The sequence below is a fragment of the Eretmochelys imbricata genome, chromosome 8 (assembly GCF_965152235.1).
Source record: "Eretmochelys imbricata isolate rEreImb1 chromosome 8, rEreImb1.hap1, whole genome shotgun sequence".
NCBI lineage: Eukaryota > Metazoa > Chordata > Testudines > Cheloniidae > Eretmochelys > Eretmochelys imbricata.
The window spans coordinates 30,981,332-31,002,097 of record NC_135579.1 but is presented as its reverse complement, the minus strand read 5'-3'; the positions used below and the strand labels follow the sequence as shown (position 1 = coordinate 31,002,097).

The window sequence follows — 20,766 nt, the reverse complement described above, 5'->3', positions numbered from 1 at the left end:
AGTACGCCTTCTCACTCTCCGCTTCTTGTGCCTCTTGCTCCCAGCTCCTCGCATGCACACACCCACTGAAGTGAGCTGCTTTTTAAACCCATGTGCCCTGATTAGCCTGCCTTAACTGATTCTAGCAGCTTCTTGACTGGCTGCAGGTGTTCTAATCAGCCTGTCTTGTTTCCAGAAAGTTCCTGATTGTTCTGGAACCTTCCCTGTTACCTTATCCAGGGAAAAGGTACCTACTTAACGTGGGGCTAATATACCTGCCTTCTATCACTCTCCTGTAGCCATCTGGCCCGACCCTGTCACAATTATTGTAAATAAAGGGATAATGTCACTTTAAAAATCCCTCTCCTGTTACAGGTGAAACCTAAGATTTCAGTACTGCTAAATTTAGAAAACAAAGTATACTCGTTCCCCATTGTGTTCTCTTCATGCACTTTATGCAGTCAGATTCACTATTTCCTCTGTATACTCACTTCACAGTATTCCTGTGCATCCTTCACACAGAAGAGAAGATATTATTTTTAAAAGAATAGAAAAGGTAGTAAGACCACCTTAAAAAAACCTCAGAGAGAGACAGGAGGGCTTAGGGGCAAGTGGGGTACATGAAACTACTCAACACTTTTAAAAAACTTCCTAGCTTTCAAGTTGACAGTACCCTTTTAAAAATACATCCCTTTCGTTTCACTTCTCCCACTACAATTGGGGTTTAACTTTGTGTTTGAGAGAACAATTTTTTCCCACTTTCCCTGGCCACTTTGTCCAATACTCCTTTCTTCAAAATATAACCCTTTCTTCCCAAACTAATATTTCCCCAAGGCAGCCTGGGGCACATACTTTAAGCATGACTTATTGGCGTCGGTGTAGAAAGGGTTAGTGCTCTCACTTACTGAGCTGCAACAATGCTGGAGAAGGATAAAAATAGGTCCCAGCACTCAGTGGCATTGCCATGTGGAGTGTTGCTAAAGGATCCGCCCATAACTGCTTAATCCACCCTTGTTATAGCACCTATAACAATTACTGTTGTGATTCAAGGTGTAATAGTGGAAGAAGACAGTTACCGTAGAGAGGATATATTTTCTATCCAACACCTGAGCTGGTTAAAAATATTCATCACAATTTTGATGAAAAATCTATTCTGTTTTTCAACCAGTTCTAAGTTACAGCCAACTGATGGAGTAGCTCCATTGTTGCAACCTCTATGGCAAGCATGTGTAAATCCCTCTTGCTATATTGCCTGTACCTGGGTACCCAGGCCCCATGGAGGCTCAGCCATTGACAGGAGCTAGGAGGGGTAACTCTTCTTTGGACCAACGAGGGAGGTTTTGCCTATTTTGAGTCTCAATATTTGCTTCCTTAAAATTAAAAAAAGACTACTCTTCTATTGTTAGCTGATGAGAGAAAGTCATTTACACTTGTTTAGTTGACCGACCAATGCAGTAGCGATACTGATAGAGCACCCATGTCTATGACATTCTTTTAACCAGCTTGATATTGCACTCCTAGGATGGTGATGGATTATACTAATCTGAAGTTTTATTTGTCTCAGCTTTTGTAATAAAGCTGCAATGCATGTGAGATGTGGGAGCTGGAGGTCTTCAAACCATTACAAAACTGCATCTTAGTAGAGAAGCAGCTATATACAGAAGCTATAATGAATAAACTCAGCAACTTCCCAATCTGTTTTTTGAAAACACTTGTAGTTAGAACTGAGCCAAGCCTTCCAAGTTTGATCTGTAAAAACGCTGGGGAACATTTTACTCAAGACCTCTTTGCAAACCTTGAAATTGTACGGTTATGGATAACCTGTTTTATTCAATGGCTAAATCTAACTGCAAACTGAACGAGCTTGATGATTCATGCATGCATGCATGGTGTTTAACTGGAAGTAAGGATAGCTGGCTATTTTAGAAAATACCTTATGATTTGTCTCACATCATGAGTTTTTTTCAGCAAATGTGGACCCAGCTTGAAATTTAACTTGAATTTCAGCTCCACAGTATTTTTAGATCTCTAGGTAGTGCCAAGAAAGTTCAAATAAGGTTCAATTGATAGTTCATGAACACAAAAAAAACATACTGATTAATCACGGCAAGGACTTGAACCAAGGCTGATTTCTGTACTGTTGTGGATAAAGTCAATTAAAGTCCATCTCTCTGACAGTTTCCATTTCAAGCCCTTGTGAGCAGAAAGAGGAAACACAAGCACCTCTTCTGCTGCACCCCCAGTCCTCCACCTCCTGTTCCTCTCTACTCCAGACTATCTGTATGGATTTGGGAGGCTGCCAAGAGGACATGTGTACCTTTAAAGTGGCCTTCTGAGCAGCTGAGAGGTATATGACTGAGAGGTACAATATAAGATGATATCAGTATGAGGTGGCTGTACTTAAGCCAGCCTATTTCTCTCTATACTCATACCATGTACCTAAAAATTACTGTTTCTAATAACTTATATCCTATTACTACAAATGCCATTCTCCCATCTCAATGGATTGGGGAACTTGAAGGGGCTGGGAGTGAAAGAGGAAAGCCCCAGCAATGAGGGAGGGAGACACTCAGTGAAGAACACCAGGTAGCTCCTCCTCCACCTCAACTCTCTGGCACCCATAGGCCAGTTGATGCGGGAGTGGGGTTCTTGTTAGCCAGCATTTCCCAGCTCCCAGGATTTAAGCTGGAGTAGAGGCCATGTGGAGGCTCTTTCAGCTCCATTCCAGCAGCTCCCTCCGTGCTAGTAATGGGAATCCGGCCTGACAGATGCTGCATGTCTAACTGATTACCCATTTGGAGGCCAGGAGGGAAGTTTTCTCCCATTCGCCAATTGGCAGAGGACAGGAGAGATTTTTCACTTTCCTTGGAGCACCTTCAAGCCATAGTGGGCTAAGCAGGAATGTACTTAGTACCTAACTGAGGTACTTGGGTGAGTTGTTACCATTTGCAGCCAGTTCCCAGTAAGATTTAGAGCAGGAAATGAACAGACACCAGAACTAAAAGAGCTGGGATTTTGGCGATAAGCCTTGGGATCATAGTATAGGGTGAGACATTGGGGCCCTCAGGGGCTGAAGTCCCCACCCTTCTGTGCCCTCTGTCCCCCTCAAGAGGGTGGTGGGACTCAAAGCAAGCTGAGTCCTAAGGGACAGGCTGAGAAGAGCCTACTCTGAGTTACGGGTTATAGGTAAGAGGCCTGTAACCCCTGCACTGAAACCATTTAAATGCCTGGTATTGGAGAGTATGGGTCATTGGTAGGTAGCACCCCTCCCCTGTGGTTAAGTTTAATGAAAGTTGCAGCCTGCCGCTTAAAATCCATCCACATGCTTTGTCCTCATTTCACCGCTGTGTGCCAATCAAGGGGAATAAAATGCTCATGCAAACTCTAATGACTTGTAAAAATCATGCATTAAACCAGCTTCGCTAAAACAAAAACTAATTAACTAATTAAATCTAGCATGGAAGAAAAACTCCCAAAAATTCAGTTTAGATGCTTATTCAGTTCTGCTGAGAACTCCACAATCTAATTCCACAAATTTGTCCACCACCCAGCAGACCCTGCAGCAGGGCACTCCTGTGTCATCTTCTTGAGAAGAAAACCAGTGACCTGATTCTCTTTTCCATTCTGAATGGCAGATGGAACATTTGTGACCTTGGTGTCTAGCCTTGCCAGACATCCGTTTTTTGACCGGAACACCTGGTTGAAAAGGGACCCTGGAAGCTCTGGTCAGCACCACTGACTGGGCCATTAAAAGTCCCGTCAGCAGTGCAGTGGGGATAAGGCAGGCTTCGTGCCTGCCTGGCTCCGCGCGGCTCCCGGAAGCTGCTGGCATGTCTGGCTCCTAGGCAGAGGGGTAGCCAGAGGCTCTCCGTGTGTTGCCCCTGCCCTGAGCACTGCCCCCACAGTTTCCATTGGCCAAGAACCATGGCCAATGGGAACTGCAGGGGTGGTACCTGCGGGCATGGGCAGTATATAGAGCACCCCCCAAACACACCCATAGGAGACAAAGGGACGTGCCAGCCACCTGAGTCACCTGGAGCCTGCAGCCCTCACACCTTCCTGCACCCTGCTGCAGTCCTAAGCCCCCACCTGCACCCCAAGCCCCCAGCCCCACCCCAGAGCCTGCACTCCCAGCTGGAGCCCTTACCCTCTCCCATACCCCAACCCCCTGCCCCAGCCCAGTGAAAATGAATGAGGGTGAGGGAGGGAGGATGGGGCAGGGCAAGGGTGTTCAGTTTTGTGCGATTAGAAATTTGGCAACCCTACTGGTGTCTTTAGTGGAGACACCAGCCCAGGCCACTGCCCCTCTCAAATCCTGAGATGTCTTGGAAGTGGGAGCACATTACAGCAGTGAGCAGCACAAATATTATTATTTGTATTGTACTAGTGCCTATGAGCCCTAATCACAAACCAGTACCCTGCTGTGCTAGGCGCTGTACAAACAGAACAAAAAGACAGTTCCTGTGCCAGACTTACAATCGAACTAAAGATTACTGCTGACAGCTTTCTTTCTTCTGAACTGGATCAGACAGCACGTAAAGTGCAGCCATTCTGAGAAAATGGAGTCAGAATAGTTTCTACAAGCTTGTTGACCATATCAAGTATTCCTGCCAGTTATGAAATGTGTATGAATACTTTGCATCTTATGTGACCTATCGCAGCCAACCGACTCAACTCAAAGTTCTAAGAGTAACAGAAGAGTTTGCTTGTCAGCCTAATAGCAAAAGCATGTGTGAAACATTACTACTGCAATAATTTATGAAACCGCTCTAGTTCTGAGAATGTTTCTTGAACTCAGGCCCATTTTGAACAGTACATCCTACAAATATTTTGCCCACCTCTAATACAATGCACATGGTCAATGGCTATGTTTAAAATGCTAGAAAGGAAATGTGATTGATTCACAGAACTAAATGTCTTACCAAAATTATAAAATATAATCTGTTGCAGAAAAATTATCTGAAGATCAAGAGCCTATGCAACATAATAATCTAATGTCTTGTGGACTGTAATACTTGATCTAATTTCAGTTGTTGGATTTAGCGTGCAAGTGCAGGTTTCTGTTGGTGTCCTTTGATATACAGGAGGCCAGACTAGATTTGAACTCTATGGCCTGGTCTATACTTAAAATTTAGGCTGACATAGGTATGGCTTTCAGGGGTGTGAAAAATCTATACCTCTGAGCAACATAGCTATGCTAACCTAATTCCCAGTACAGACACAGCTAGGTCGCTACCGCCACTCAGGAAGGTGGAGTTCCTACAGGGATGGAAAAACCCCTTCCCCATCACACTATAGGCTGTGTCTTCACAACAGGGTTATGCCGGCAGGGCTACAGAACCGTTGCTATGCCTCGATAGTCTCCGTAGTGAAGACATGGCCTGTGATTCTATGATCCTATTCTCCACACCTTGAACATTTTGTAGTCTGCTATAAACTTACAAAGTACACAAAAACGACTGCACAAATTATAAAGCAGTGGAAAACCAGGCCCAAACAATTTAAAATGGCTCATTTACTTACATGAGAAATAGCCTATTTGTCAAGTGGTTGCTCATTGTTACCCTTCCATTTTCTCAGCAGGTCTAACCTGCACACCGGGATTTTTGGAAAAATAATGTTTAGGATTTTTAAGAACTAGCATTGTTTTAACATTTTATACCTGGGCTGCTCATCCCTCAGTTACCCAATGCAAAACAGATTTGGGAAATTAAACCAACTGAATATAAAAGTATGGAGGTTTATGTTCTTGGGGTATTTTAAATGAATCAATAAATAAAAACACACTAGAACACTTCTAATTGGGACATAAATTCTAATATAAGCTTTAAGGCAACAAAATACAATTTTCCCTTGGCTGTTAAAACCATGTTGGTATTACTAAATTAAAGAAACCCATAAATATTATACTCTGATACTTTATGAATATTGTCAACAACTAGTCTTGTTCATTAGCAATTTTAATTTTACCCAAGCATTCCCTTTGCCCATAAGACCAAATATTTTGCATAACAGCTTGACATAGAAACTAACCTGTGCTGTAAATATTAGTTTTTCATTGTGAATTTTTCTCTGAATTAAAAAATATATATATCAAAAAAATCAGCTATCTTGCAGATGACACAACTTTCATTTTCAGATGAACTATGTAAATAAATCACCAGAGCTTTTGTACAGTACAAGAATAATCAAGACCTTCCACAAATGATAGCAATAAAAGTGCTGGGGGACATCACTGAATGAGGAATTCTGATTGGTGTGGGATGGAGTACATTGTATGACAGGCAATAGCGTAGAACGTAAATGACATCCCTAGTTATGCATTATAACAGTATTGTTTTAAAGAAGTGTGTGTGAATGCACATGTGCACGTGGCACCCTTACAATGTTTCACCTAAGCTAACTAGACATGAGGTAGGGGGACCAGACAGCAAATGTGAAAAATCGGGATGGGTAGGGAGTGGGGGTAATAGGAGCCTGTATAAGAAAAAGACCCAAAAATCGGGACTGTCCCTATAAAATTGGGACATCTGGTCACCCTAACATGAGGTGACCATTATTTCTTATATTTATTATATAAAGAACAGCAAATACTAAAAATAATAAATGTCCAAGATAATTAGGTTTTTAATGTTTGTGTGTGTATAAATATATATATATATATATATACATACACACACACACACACAGTCCATAACATATAATATCAGTGTTGTTAAACTTCCTTTGAGCAACCTGATAAATATTTCATTCATGTCAGATAAGTTCATGACATGAAAGGACCAAGACCATAGACATAAAGACATAACTGATTGGAATTTCAGCCTAAAATGAAGTTCTCAAAGTTTTCAAAGAATGAACCACAATTAAATGGAGAAATTGATGGGAGACGCCTCCCTTCCCATCAAATGTAGTGTAAAGTAATTTACTTTTAGCTTCTTTTAATGCACTTCAGCAACTGGAAATAAAGAGGAGAGTCAACATCATGTAAACAACCAAAACTCTTTGGAGGATGGACCACTCTCTGTGACATGGACTATTTATCCTGATGATTTCTACATTGCCAGCCAAGCTCCTTGCTAGTTTTAGTATGTTTAGCTCTTCATAATGCTGTTTTCCTATCCTCCTGGTACATTTTGATGCCCCCTTCCATCTCCGTTAAAGGAGGAAAAAAACCCCACAAATGGGTGAAATTTGAATGCAGGGTTTATTTTCACTCAGAAACAAAGGACTCCTCCATTTTCACATACTGTCTTTACCAAATAAGCGTATGGCTTTGACTCAGCGTATTTTAACTAATTTGTTTTCAAACCAGAAAAGGAACATCTTGAAATGGTACTTCAAAGCCATTTTCTCCTTCTTCATTTTACACCTCCCATTTTCCTCTTCTTTATCATCTGTCTTGCTCAATCTTACAATTCTCCAGTGACCGTTAACCTGCCCCCCCACTATCTCTGCAACATTGCCCCCACACATTGCTGCTTCTGCTTTCAAGCAGATAGCACTTTGTCTGAGGGCAGAACTTGAGACAGGACCACTATGGTTTTTTCCCCAATTCCACCCCAACTCTCACATACGAATAACCAGAACTTGACAGTACTGCAGCCAGCAATTTTGTATGTTCAACCCCTGAAACCCAAACATCACATAGCTAGAGATGCTTTTAGGAACCTGAGAGACACGGCCATATATCTGCATATTTACAGTTTTGCTATCAGAATGGGAGGTTGGAACAGAGAGTTAAGGTTCCATGAAAATAGAAGGAATGTTTGGACAGCCTTGGTTTTAGGTGCCTCTAACTTACATGTTGTCATTGTTGTTATGACTAGAAACGCTTTGCTGGTAAGGAGAATAATGAATTGTTATTGGCTGTTAAAAAGGGAAATTTGTTAGCCTAACAGAGGCTATTTATGAGTTATATGCTTTGTCCAGAGAAAATTTATAAAAAGTTTAGTTATAAAGTGTGCTTTGGAGAAGTCTGAGGAAGCTTTCCTTTGGGCAAGGATTTCATAGCTAAGTTCCCCAGCAGCCCCCTGGAAGCCTGGCTGTTGATTCCTTGAAGTCATTTCAGACTTTTTAGGTAAATATACATATTTTGAAATGCTCTAACCTTACTGCAACACCATATTTGTGTGTGCATGCTTGAGATTTAATAAGAAAGTAGTTTTAGGTAAAAGCACTCTTGCTTGTATCAATCATTTATCAGATGATGAGCTGTATCCCCATGGATTTATTCCTGACACTACCTGAAGAGAAACAGTTAAGTTACCACTGCGTTGGGTTCTGAAACTCCTGGGTAACACTTTCACTCCCATCTTCAAATGAATCTACTGGCCTCCCAAATATTGAATGACGGTTCTAAAATCCCTTCCTTATGGTTAAAACTCTCCACGATCTTGCATGTTGCTCTCTGATTCTCTCCCCTTTCCTTATCTAATATTCATCTTCTTTCTCCCCCCTCCCTTTTCAGAAGGTCACCTACTGTTGTATATTAGTCTTCTCTTCAACTCTTGCCACTTGGAACAGCATTGCCAAGTGTGTCTCAGTCTCAAAGTTAACGTCTCTTCTCAAACTTTACCTTAAAATACATTCTTTTCTTCTATTATTATCCCCGTGGCCAAATGCTTTTATGTATTCAAATATCTGTACAATTTCATTACCACAGACTTAAGATATTCTACTTGTAGCAAATAATCCTTTTGGATAGAACAATAAAATATTTTTTTTCATGCCATCATCATAGAAATGGGAAAGCAGATTTTGTGCCCCAGATAGCACATTTTCATGACAAGTTTGCAAAAATCTTTTACGCCAGTGCATTGTGTAATGTATACCACTGGATTGCTTTGGATTATTTATCTCTGTAAAGCATTTGGGGATACAGTGACGAAGACACTAAAACTAAAGTTATTATCTGTAACCCACTTTATCATTTGTTGCCTTTTATTCACTAGATCTAATATATGTATTAGGATATATGCATGTTTGACAACATTTCACCTTGAACAGTCCCTTGATATATGTGTTAACTACTTCTGCGAAACAATCTGTTCTACACTGTATTTAGCAGTGAGTCTCTGGGTTACTTTCCCAGACCTAAAGAAGAGCTCTGTGTAAGGTCATCTCTCTAGCCAACCGTGTTTAGTTCAATAAAAATATTTCCTGACCCATCTTCTCTCTCTAATATCCTGGGACCAATGGCTACAACAACACTGCATACAACATTTCCCTGTAGCATTTTTAAGTGGCAGGGGAGACCCAAGAAGCCATTAGTACTATTCAACTTAAAAGCATGCTTAAGGCCACAGAAGAATGAAGCCGTATTTTTGGTATTGGTTTTTGTTCATGGAGAGTACAATGGTAATCATATGAGAAGTCAGTTTAAAAATTGTTAAATGGAGTGTTGTATATGAAAGGAAAGTTACAGTGGGGAGTATAGCTCCCTATTAGATCAGTAAGAGGAGTTGTTCATTGTCACAGACCAGTAGCAACTCTCAGAAGTAGGATGGTGGGTAAGGCAGGAAAAACTGACATGAGAAGGAAATAAAGGGAGTGTCACTAGAGATGCAGGGTGACAACCAGACCCTTCAATTAGACTAGGGAACTTTTCCCCTTTATTGCATTAACTGTTGGATAGTCAGTAAAGCTCTATTCATGGGCAGTTCAAAACAAATCCAAGTTAGGCAAAGCTGAACTCTATACAGATAGCACAGCAAATTCAGAGGTAAAATTTAAGCCAATATATAACGCAAACAAAATTCAGTTTGCTAAGTGGAACATTATGCAACCCACTCATGGCTCCAGTCCAGTCTTCACTTATGAGGTCATCCCTAATTAGTTTAAATAGCTGTGATACCACTCACACTCCCCTTATCTTTCTGTACCTGTCTAGGATACGAGAGAGAGACTGGTGAAGGAGTCCCACACACCACGTGCAGTATAATGAACCACTTTTAGCGTGTGCAAACTTATCTACACTTTGCTTCCTTTTGCCTCCAACTACATGCATTCTGTTTTTAGGTCTGCATATTGCAGTATATCATACTGCACTAGCAAAATCAGTCCACTTTTACAGCCAGCACTTGTCCTGCTGGATGCAAAACAACAGAAAAATGAATAGGAGCATTTGGGAGGGCTGTCGGGCTTTGTGAATGCCTATAGAGAGCCAGCACCAACTACACTCTGCCATTGGCTAGATTTCTCAATAGAGCTGCCTTACAATCTGTCATTTTCATTTTTCCAAATTCAGAAATGGGAGGCTTTCTTGGTAAAATGTACCCTAACAGGTTTAAAAAGCCCTCTAAATAATCCACTGCACAGTAAATATGGGTTCTAAGTGTGCTGAATGCTTATGAAGGCAATGTTGGGCCCATCAACCCATACTTATCTTAAAAAAACAACCGGCACTCCCCAAGGTTTTCCTATCACCACTTTGGTCTGGAGTAATTTAACTGTTTAAAAAGGCACTCTGAGAAATCAAATTTAGCTTCAATTTTAACTTTTTTAAGATATAAGAACAACAGAAATGGTTTTACAATAAAAACAAAACAAAACCACCACCAATGACAACAACCTTTCCTTGCAGCAGTGGATGCCCCAACATTACAGCATTAAGAGCCTGAAAGTAAAACAGACTTAAATAATTTCCACCAGCCACGCGCAGAGAGCTGCAAAATGTACATAATTAAATAATGTAAGGTGTTGTTAGCAGCACTGATGAATACATTTCTTTACAATCTATGATTTTTAATCTGACCGTCACTTTAAACATTTTCATTTGGCTGGAACATGGAAGCTTTATAGCAATATAAATATAAACCCTAAGCCTGCCTGGATCAAATTGTCCCACAGAATTATTAGTCATAAGGGGGCATTACAGACAAAGTGTAATATCACAAGTGAATTTCTAATGTCAATTGATGCAATGTAGATATTGGATGATCCCCAAAGGAATACGATCTGAGCAATGATAGACATGTTATTGCTCTGTAGAATTAAAAATACTGTATTCGTGAATGATGCAGAAGCTGATATTTTTTTTCCTAGATGTACAGAACAATTTAGACAAGAAAAGTTTTATATGCCTGCAAATAAACAAGGGATTGGTTATTTACCAAAGTACTAAAATGCTGCTTTTTCAGATTAATCTCCTGTACATATAAAGTAATTGCTAATAGGAGAAGCACAAGAGGGTAGAAGAAATTTTTACTCAATTAAATTTGCTCATTATGAACCTAAACCTGCCTCAGACAGTGAAACAACCTGGTAGTAATTGCTGTCCATAGAATCTTACTTGGAGAGCAACTATGAATGATCAGCAAGAATGTGCCTAGACAACTCCTCCCCCAGTCCTGCCAGGAAAAGGAGTAAAAGGACAGCCAGGGGTAACTATATAGCCATGATTCAAAGAACATGTTAAACAAGGTCCAGACATCTCTGACTCCTAATTGCTGTCAGCATAAACCAAGACACATCTGAGTCACAAAACACAAAAACAGCAGATCTCTTCTGGAAAGATGATTCCATTGAAATTCTAGGTAAAAGCCCAATCAACATAATCAAAACTGAATTTGGTAGCTTAATAGTTCAATTCAGCTTAACCAAGTCTTTTCCTAAACACTCACTTCTTCCAGGAGGCCGACAAATACCAACTATATCAGTTACCCTCTCCTCTCTCCATTTCACAATAATTACTCCTGGGAGGGATTCTGCACCAAAAAAAATAAAAATTGTGCATACAATATTTTAAAATTCTGCAAATTTTATTTGTCAAAATAACAGTTTCAATTATTTTGGTAATTTATTTCAAAATACCTGTCAGCAAGTATGCCTCTAACACCCCCCCCAACACACACCAATTCCCCCAGGAATAGAGAGTTAAAGAAACGCTTGTGGCAACCCAGTTCCTGTTTCTCTGCCCCTGAGGACAGCTGGGGTATGGGAAGGGGACACACTCACACCCTCCTCCCCCAGAGCTCACAACGGTAAATAGGTTGAGAACCATTGGGTTAAACAAAGGCAATCTAATCCCCTCCTGGCTCTGGAAACATGCTCTGATTATCCTTACCCTAGTCAAACAAATTACTGCTAAATAATGGCAGAAGGACATTTTATTATCCAATACCAGATGGAAGAGCTAACCAACCTCCTATCAATGGAAGGTATGAAACTAGGGTTTCCAATTTTGGTTGGATGGATTCCTGGAGATTTCATCACATGACATAATCTTTAATTAAAGATTAATCTTTAATTCCTGGAGACCCCAGGGCAATCCTGGAGGGTTGGCAACCCAAAATGAAACTCTCCCAATGGGACAAGAGGAGTTTCAAACCTGAGAAAAACAAGATGATATTAGGCAAACCACACATTACAACACAAATGCCATCTGTTTCTCATACATTCTCCCCCTTCTTTCCTTTTTTGCTTTATCGTAAACACATTTTCTAACATTTTGGGGACAATGTATACCTTCAGATCAGCGGCACTGCTATGGGTACCCGCATGGCCCCACAGTATGCCAACATTTTTATGGCTGATTTAGAACAACGCTTCCTCAGCTCTCGTCCCCTAAAGCCCCTACTCTACTTGCGCTATATTGATGACATCTTCATCATCTGGACCCATGGAAAAGAAGCCCTTGAGGAATTCCACCATGATTTCAACAATTTCCATCCCACCACCAACCTCAGCCTGGTCCAGTCCACACAAGAGATCCACTTCCTGGACACTACAGTGCTAATAAACAATGGTCACATAAACACCACCCTATACCGGAAACCTACTGACCGCTATTCCTACCCGCATGCCTCCAGCTTTCACCCTGACCACACCACACGATCCATCGTCTACAGCCAAGCTCTGCGATACACCCGCATTTGCTCCAACCCCTCAGACAGAGACAAACACCTACAAGATCTCTGTCAAGCTTTCTTACAACTACAATACCCACCTGCAGAAGTGAAGAAACAGATTGATAGAGCCAGAAGAGTTCCCAGAAGTTACCTACTACAGGACAGGCCTAACAAAGAAAATAACAGAACGCCACTAGCCGCCACCTTCAGCCCCCAACTAAAACCCCTCCAACGCATTATTAAGGATCTACAACCTATCCTAAAGGATGACCCAACACTCTCACAAATCTTGGGAGACAGGCCAGTCCTTGCCTACAGACAGCCCCGCAACCTGAAGCAAATACTCACCAACAACCACATACCACACAACAGAACCACTAACCCAGGAACTTATCCTTGCAACAAAGCCCGTTGCCAATTGTGCCCACATATCTATTCAGGGGACACCATCACAGGGCCTAATAACATCAGCCACACTATCAGAGGCTCGTTCACCTGCACATCCACCAATGTGATTTATGCCATCATGTGCCAGCAATGCCCCTCTGCCATGTACATTGGTCAAACTGGACAGTCTCTACGTAAAAGAATAAATGGACACAAATCAGATGTCAAGAATTATAACATTCATAAACCAGTCGGAGAACACTTCAATCTCTCTGGTCACGCAATCACAGACATGAAGGTCGCTATCTTAAAACAAAAAAACTTCAAATCCAGACTCCAGCGAGAAACTGCTGAATTGGAATTCATTTACAAATTGGATACTATTAATTTAGGCTTAAATAGAGACTGGGAGTGGCTAAGTCATTATGCAAGGTAGCCTATTTCCTCTTGTTTTTTCCTACCCCCCCCCCCGATGTTCTGGTTTAACTTGGATTTAAACTTGGAGAGTGGTCAGTTTTGGATAAGCTATTACCAGCAGGACAGTGAGTTTGTGTGTGTATGGGGGTGGGTTTTTGGAGGGGGGTGAGGGAGTGAGAGAACCTGGATTTGTGCAGGAAATGGCCTAACTTCATTATCATGCACATTGTGTAAAGAGTTGTCACTTTGGATGGGCTATCACCAGCAGGAGAGTGAATTTGTGTGGGGGGGTGGAGGGTGAGAAAACCTGGATTTGTGCTGGAAATGGCCTAACCTGAAGATTACTTTAGATAAGCTATTACCAGCAGGACAGTGGGGTGGGAGGAGGTATTGTTTCATATTCTCTGTGTATATATAAAGTCTGCTGCAGTTTCCACGGTATGCATCTGATGAAGTGAGCTGTAGCTCACGAAAGCTCATGCTCAAATAAATTGGTTAGTCTCTAAGGTGCCACAAGTACTCCTTTTCTATTTTCTAACATTGTATCTTTCAAATGATGTTTTGAATGTTGTGTGTGTGTGTGGTCAGTAGAGTAGACAGACCTGGAAGTATTAATGTGTCTGATATCTAGAACAACTAAGAAAAAAATTAGCATGCTTTCTAGTCATGTTTTCTACCTAGCAAGGCTTTCCTAAGGTACCCATTGTCATCTTGTACATTGTCAATTATTTTTTCTTGCCTTAAGATATACTTTTGAAATATCAGATACATTGTTTATACAAGCCTCTCCTCTCAAACACATTACAGTAAGTGATTTCCATTTTCATTTCCTGGATCTGTGCAGTTCTGAGAAGTCTACATATAGCAGGAGTGCAGTAGTGTCATGACTGGGGTGTGGGTGGTCAGGCCTAATGGCTGGAGCAAGAATCAGGCTTAGTGGTTAGAGCAGGAGTTGGGAGTCAGGAACCAGAGCGATGGGTTGGAGCCAGAGTCAGAAGCAAGCAGGAAAGCAAGACTGGAGCAGACTGGAGTTGGACAGGAACAAGGCAGTGTCATGGCTGGGAATAGGGTGACCAGATGTCCCCATTTTATAGGGACAGTCCTGATATTCAGGACTTTGTCTTATATAGGTGCCTATTACCCCCCACCCCTTGTTCTGATTTTTCATACTTGCTGTCTGGTCACCCTAGCTGGGAACCAGGAAAGCACAAGAGTGATTGCTGCTGCAGGCACACACACTGAACAGCCAACGACCTGCTGTTGCTCAATGACCTTAAAAGCAGGCCTAGGAGCTTCCTTCAACCAGTCAGGCAGTCTGGTCAATCAGGTGATAATACCCTAACCCAGCTGACTTCTTTAATCTGGCTGGAGGCTGAGCTAGCTGGTCCTCAGGCTCAGTTGAAGGAGCTCATGCCTGACAAGGAGGAGTACTCAAGTGATTAGCTAGGTTAACAGAGTGGGCTTGGGAAAGGCCAAGACTGCCAATTTGTGACAAACAACTGAAGCAGGTAAAAAATAAATAATAAATAATTTGTATTGCCTGGTTCATTCTAGACTTTCTCAAAACACTTTTTTGGGTGCATTGTCACTGCAGAGGTAATGCCAGACTCTTACCCAAGTTTTAGCCCAACCCCCTGTCCCGCCCCATCTACATACAAACATTTTCCCGGTTTTGGAGGTGCTTTAAGCCTGGGCTACCTTATTCAGTTGTTGTGGGAAGGAGAAGGGGAAGATATATAGAGCCCAGTCTCTGCTTTAACTTGGACTGTAATCCACGTGTTGCAGTGAGTGATTCAGACTAAATCATTGGAGTACTGATAGTTATCCAGTGCCTTTTCATATTGCCCCCTGAAAGACAGACAAATTGTCCCAAAATTGACTGGGAAAGAATCAGTATGTCCCAGCACAAATAACCATGGGCTTTGCCCTCAGACACACAGGTGAGTGCAGAAACAGTGAGGACACAGTGACACAGGTAGAGGTTTGCTGGCGGGATACTTATACCTGGACTAGGCGTCCTTGGGTGCTGATCACCCTGGCTAATTCTGCAGTGCTGACTCACCCACACTTAACAGCAATTTGTATTAAAAAATAGTCAGTATTGGTCATGGTCGAGCATGAATGGCAATTGTGCACACAAATTGTAATACAACAATTGTGAAGATATGAGTATACAATGTGTGTATCTTTGGATGTATGATACACAAACATACTATTTCCATTCCAGCAATATGAAATATTTCAGATAACTACAATAAGTTTTAAAAGTAGCTTATTAAACTCTGATTTGTTCATGAAAATGACCCCACAACTAAAATATTTCTATACTGGACATAAGTCTGAAAAAAATTAACAATGTGATTAATTTGACATTTAAGAGTGTACTGTTCTAACACAACTGGCGTAGTCATTTACAGAAATTTCAGTCACTGTGAATGTTCAGTCCTGTTTCCATTGATTTGAATGGCAAGTGGAATCAGGATCACCACATTACATGTCTAAAGAATGGAGATATTGTATTTTCTTGCCTTCTTTTTTTAAACCACACTAAAAGCACCTGGAGACATTCTAAGAATGATGACAGACATCAGGTAAAATCCTGAGTACTCATCTCAAGAAAATGTGTCAATCCCTTAAATAACATGAAGCACAAATAAGCAGGATTACAGCTGTGCCAAATGCCAATATGTTGATATTACACTTAAGGAACAGATGTCCTGATGTTCTTGAATGAGGAAGTTTGAAAGGAACCTGTCTATAACCAGTGAGATCTTTAAAATTCAGGTTTCCAGCCATCTCCCTAGTGACTATTGATCTTTGATGAGGGAATGGGTACCTTCCTGCAACTGAATTCAGTAAAGAAGGTTTTAGAAGTTAAAATAGGAATTAGGTTTGTCATGTCTTGGAGCACCACTGCTTTGGAGTATGAATTCTGTAAATATTCTACTAAGCACATCAGCACTCAAGGATCTGCCCCAAACACTTTGTCGGAGGCAAATCTATTCAGATGATGTAAGGATTTGGCAGTTAGTGGGTGCCCAGCTGGCTAAGTTTAGAGACACTTATAAACAAGAGATATGGTTCCGACAACATACAGCTACTTAAAACCCACATTGTAAAGTTTACATCTTACATTATTAATGATATAGTCCCATAAGGGGGTGACCTCAATGTGATGATGCCAAAAATTAATGATAATGTCTGCCACATAAGACAAAGAAGAATCTTCCAATTCCTATATGGATCAAACAACTGGACAAGTGAAAGGGATTAATTAACAGCTGCTCAGAGCAGTGCTGTATTTCCCTTTACCTCATCCCTTCCCCTAGTCTCTCAGTCATGGACTACAAATACTAACCCCCCTCTCCCTCCCTCCACACATCAGTCTGAATATCCCAAAGTGTCTAGAAACAATGATACACCTACCTTGAGTCTTCCCATATTGCCCTCCCAATGTAACTCAATCCTGGAGCACCATGATTTAGTATAACTGTGAGGAGGCACTTCAGTTTACTCACCTATTCACTACCATTGCTGTTTGTCCTACAGTAGTTCCTGGAGACCCCAAATTAGATCCTATCATGTTAAGTGCTGTATATACATGTAGTATGAAAAACTGCTTGCCCTGCAGAGCTTACAATCTAAATAGACAAGACAGAGAAAGGCTGAGAGGGAAAAAGAGGCACAGAAGGGTTAAGTGACTTACCCAAGGTCACAAAGTCAGTCAGTGACAGAGCTGGGGATAGGACCCCCCCCGCCAAGTCTCCTGAGCCTCAGTCCTTTCCTGCCTGATAAAAAGTGTCACGATACCCACCTATAACCAAAATAGCTAATGCCTCATTCACAGAAGGAATCTTCCCTTTTGTCAAAATTCAGGGCAACTGCACCTGCATTGCCCCTCTGTGGTTCACCAAGGGCACTCACTTTTAGGCCTCTGCTCCCAGCTGTCCCCTCACCTAGGGAGAGACCTACATTTCCCTCCCTCCTGACTGGGATTTTTCCAGGCTGCACAGTTCTCTGCCTATACTGTGATACTGCAAGCAAGCCAGAATGTCTCAACAGGCCAATGTCTGCTCTTTGCTCTCTCTTCAAAGGCTATGAACAACTATAATTATCAGTAGAGTTACCACACAGCTCTCTCTGAGCAAGCACATTTACTCTTAAGGTGCAAGCATTGCAGAGAAAACATAAAAAACAGAAGGTTACCAGCGGTCAGCCAGCAGTCTTATGGATCCGCAGTAGGCCTTAGTTATATGAGCCTTTATTACCTCCCACCTGGATTATACCTGTAATATATATGGGCATGAAGCCATCAACCGTTAAGAATCACCAACTCATACAGAAAGCTGCAGCACATCTCTTCAGTGACATGGGCTACAGTGAGCACATCAGATCTGTCCTCTTCTCTCTACACTGGCGTCTCATAGAACATGAAGTCAAGTTCAAAGTCTGAGTCCTTATCTTCAGGGCCCACAATGGCCTGGGTCCAACATGTCTAAAATATTGCCTAAAGGTCTAGGATGGAGGCCATGGCTGACAATTCTGCTCCTCTAGAACAAAGGAACTTTCCACCATGAGGGTAAAGTTCAATTATATAGGAGACAGAGCTTTCTTGGGGGGCAAGTACACACTATTCTCCCTCTAGAGAGATAACGAGAGAGAGAACAAACCACACATGACAGACACAGTTTTGGAAGGCACTCTATAGATGGGGCCTAGACGGTCTCTATTCACTCCTTGGCCTCTTTACTGAGTTTGTCGACATGGAGACCAACTCTGACTCTTCTTTGTGACGTTGACACCAATCTATTAGAAACCCATTTCCTCTTGCTTGTCAGTCTTTGAAAAGTGGACCAAAGGCACAGGCAGTTTTTTCCATGCATTATGTAAGTCGATTATCTCAGATAGTGTAAACATTTTTGATACGAAGTAAAACTGAAAAGGCATCTGGAACAGGGAACCCTGCCTATTTTTTGTGTTAAAACATGGAATAAGACGTTCACTTCACTAGCACCAGGCTCCCTTTCAGACTGCTGAAACCTTGAAATTGTTCGGAGGGCTCTATTTACCTGTTCTGCACCATGCTCATTGCCATCCAGTCCGAAGGGTAAACATTCTTTCCTATGAGATCTTTAAACATGATGAATGTTTCCATCAAAAAGTCCTAGAACAACAAAACACAATACAACTATGATTTTATATCCTGCAGACTTCATATTCCAAAGCCGACTCTCTGCTCTGTGGAAAGCATCAAAGGAGAGGGCTCCATCCTGTTCCCACTGAAGTCAATCGCAAAGCTATCAATGACATCAATGGCAGTGGAATTGGGACCAAAATCCTGTAAAAATAGCAGCTGTGGGCTAGAAATAAAAGTTAAAGGCATATTACACTGAGCTCTTGAGCAATGATAAGCCATAGATGAATGGACAGAAAAACAATTCACAGTAAACAGCATTAAATTTAGGCACTTGGGAGTAGAATTGTTGAAGAGTTGTTCACCATTTAGAAGAGTCATCGCTTAGAAAACTTGTTTTTTAATTTAGCAATTTTTCAAAATACACATTTCTAAAGATAGAGTGCAAGTTATATTCAGAAATTATTCATATACACTTATAAATACACACAACCATTCATACAAAAAACAACAAAACCAAACCACTTCTCTTTTCTAAAGAACACTTACCAAAGAGACAGAGGTTATTGCAATATAATCATTAACACAATTATTCGATCATTAAGTGTTTGCATATATGGAGGTTTACCCCCAAGGTTTCTGTAATGAGCTTTAAGAGGCAGCTACTGAATTCTGAGGCCGATCACTCAAAGTGCCAACAACTCCCACTGGTACCACATAAGTGGCACTCAGCAGAAGATTTGGCTCTTTCTTAACAGTCAAATTGGTTAAGGGTAACCAAATGAACAATGTCTCTGAACAGCATAATACGGAAACAATTTTTTTATCACCATGATTGTCAGGACATTACTTTTATGCTATTGAGGAAAAATGAAGTGTTAACAAATCAATATATTTAAAAAGCAGAAAAAATAAGCATAATGACATAATTTTTTACAATTCTTTCCTGTTGACTTGCTCAAGTAGATTAGGGATTACCGCACTACATAGACTTTGGTAAAATTGCTAAATGTAGGCTGCTTCTGAGCACCCGAAGTGCCTGGAAGATGACAATACACCAAAATATCCCCATGTTACTAGGCAGTCTGACTCATTTGGAACATTGCAAAAAGTAAGACTAGCTGGGCTTGGATCTGCCATGATCTGCACCATTTGAACTCTCTGACAATACATGGGTCTGAAAAGCAGCTGGATCTGGCAATCTGAGAATTTTCCAAGAGGAGTTTTCAGCTGGCAAAAAACTGGTCTTATCCAGCACCTGCACCACTGCCTACATCTGTCCATGGGTGCAAGGAGTGTTTCAACAGCAGGGAGGAAAAGGAAAGGGGTGTGGTCACAGAACTGCTGTAATCATTTATGGAATGGTATCAGCTGGTGCATGTTAGAGCAGCTCCTAGGCACTTCTAACCTAAACTGGAGCAAACCCAGGTGCACCATGAGAATCAGACAATTGTAGCTACTCAGCACAAAAACACAATCTGGATCAACAATGGAGTTTTTAATGGAGATAAAGAGGAGAGAGAATTGGGACCAAAGTCCTATAAAATAACAGTTGTAAGCTGGAAATAAAAGTTAAAGGCCCATTACACTGAGCTGTTGAGCAAAAAATAAGTCATAGATGAACGGATAGAAAAAAGTCACAGTCAAAAGCATATTAATTTAGACACTTTGGAGAAAAATTGTTGAAGAGCTGTTTACCATTTAGCAGAGTCATCTCTTAGCAAACTATCTAACAAACCTCCCCAACACGTAGGGAAGACAAAAAAGGCAAAACAATCATCTACCTACACCAGCAACACCTATATCTTTCACGCTTCTGACTGAGGTAGTATCCAACTCCTGGTATCATTCAAGCACTCTTCAGGTCAGAAGTAAACTTGCAGGGACTATGGGGCAAGAGATATATACAACAAATGTGTATCAGCCTTTTGATGATACTCCATATTTAGAAATAATGTCTAGTATTTGGTAAAACCATCTGTTCTTCTTAAACAATTG

At 41.2% G+C, this 20,766-nt stretch overlaps 1 protein-coding gene across 1 annotated transcript in view; it reads right to left on the bottom strand.

The window, feature by feature from the left end:
• The window catches only part of DOCK2 (dedicator of cytokinesis 2), a 505,601-nt gene that overhangs the window by 134,185 nt on the left and 350,650 nt on the right, over nucleotides 1–20,766 (bottom strand). The window contains exon 29 of the mRNA XM_077824538.1: nucleotides 18,704–18,798. Within this exon, the coding sequence (XP_077680664.1) occupies nucleotides 18,704–18,798 (95 nt within the window). The remainder of the gene's footprint in view (nucleotides 1–18,703; nucleotides 18,799–20,766) is intronic.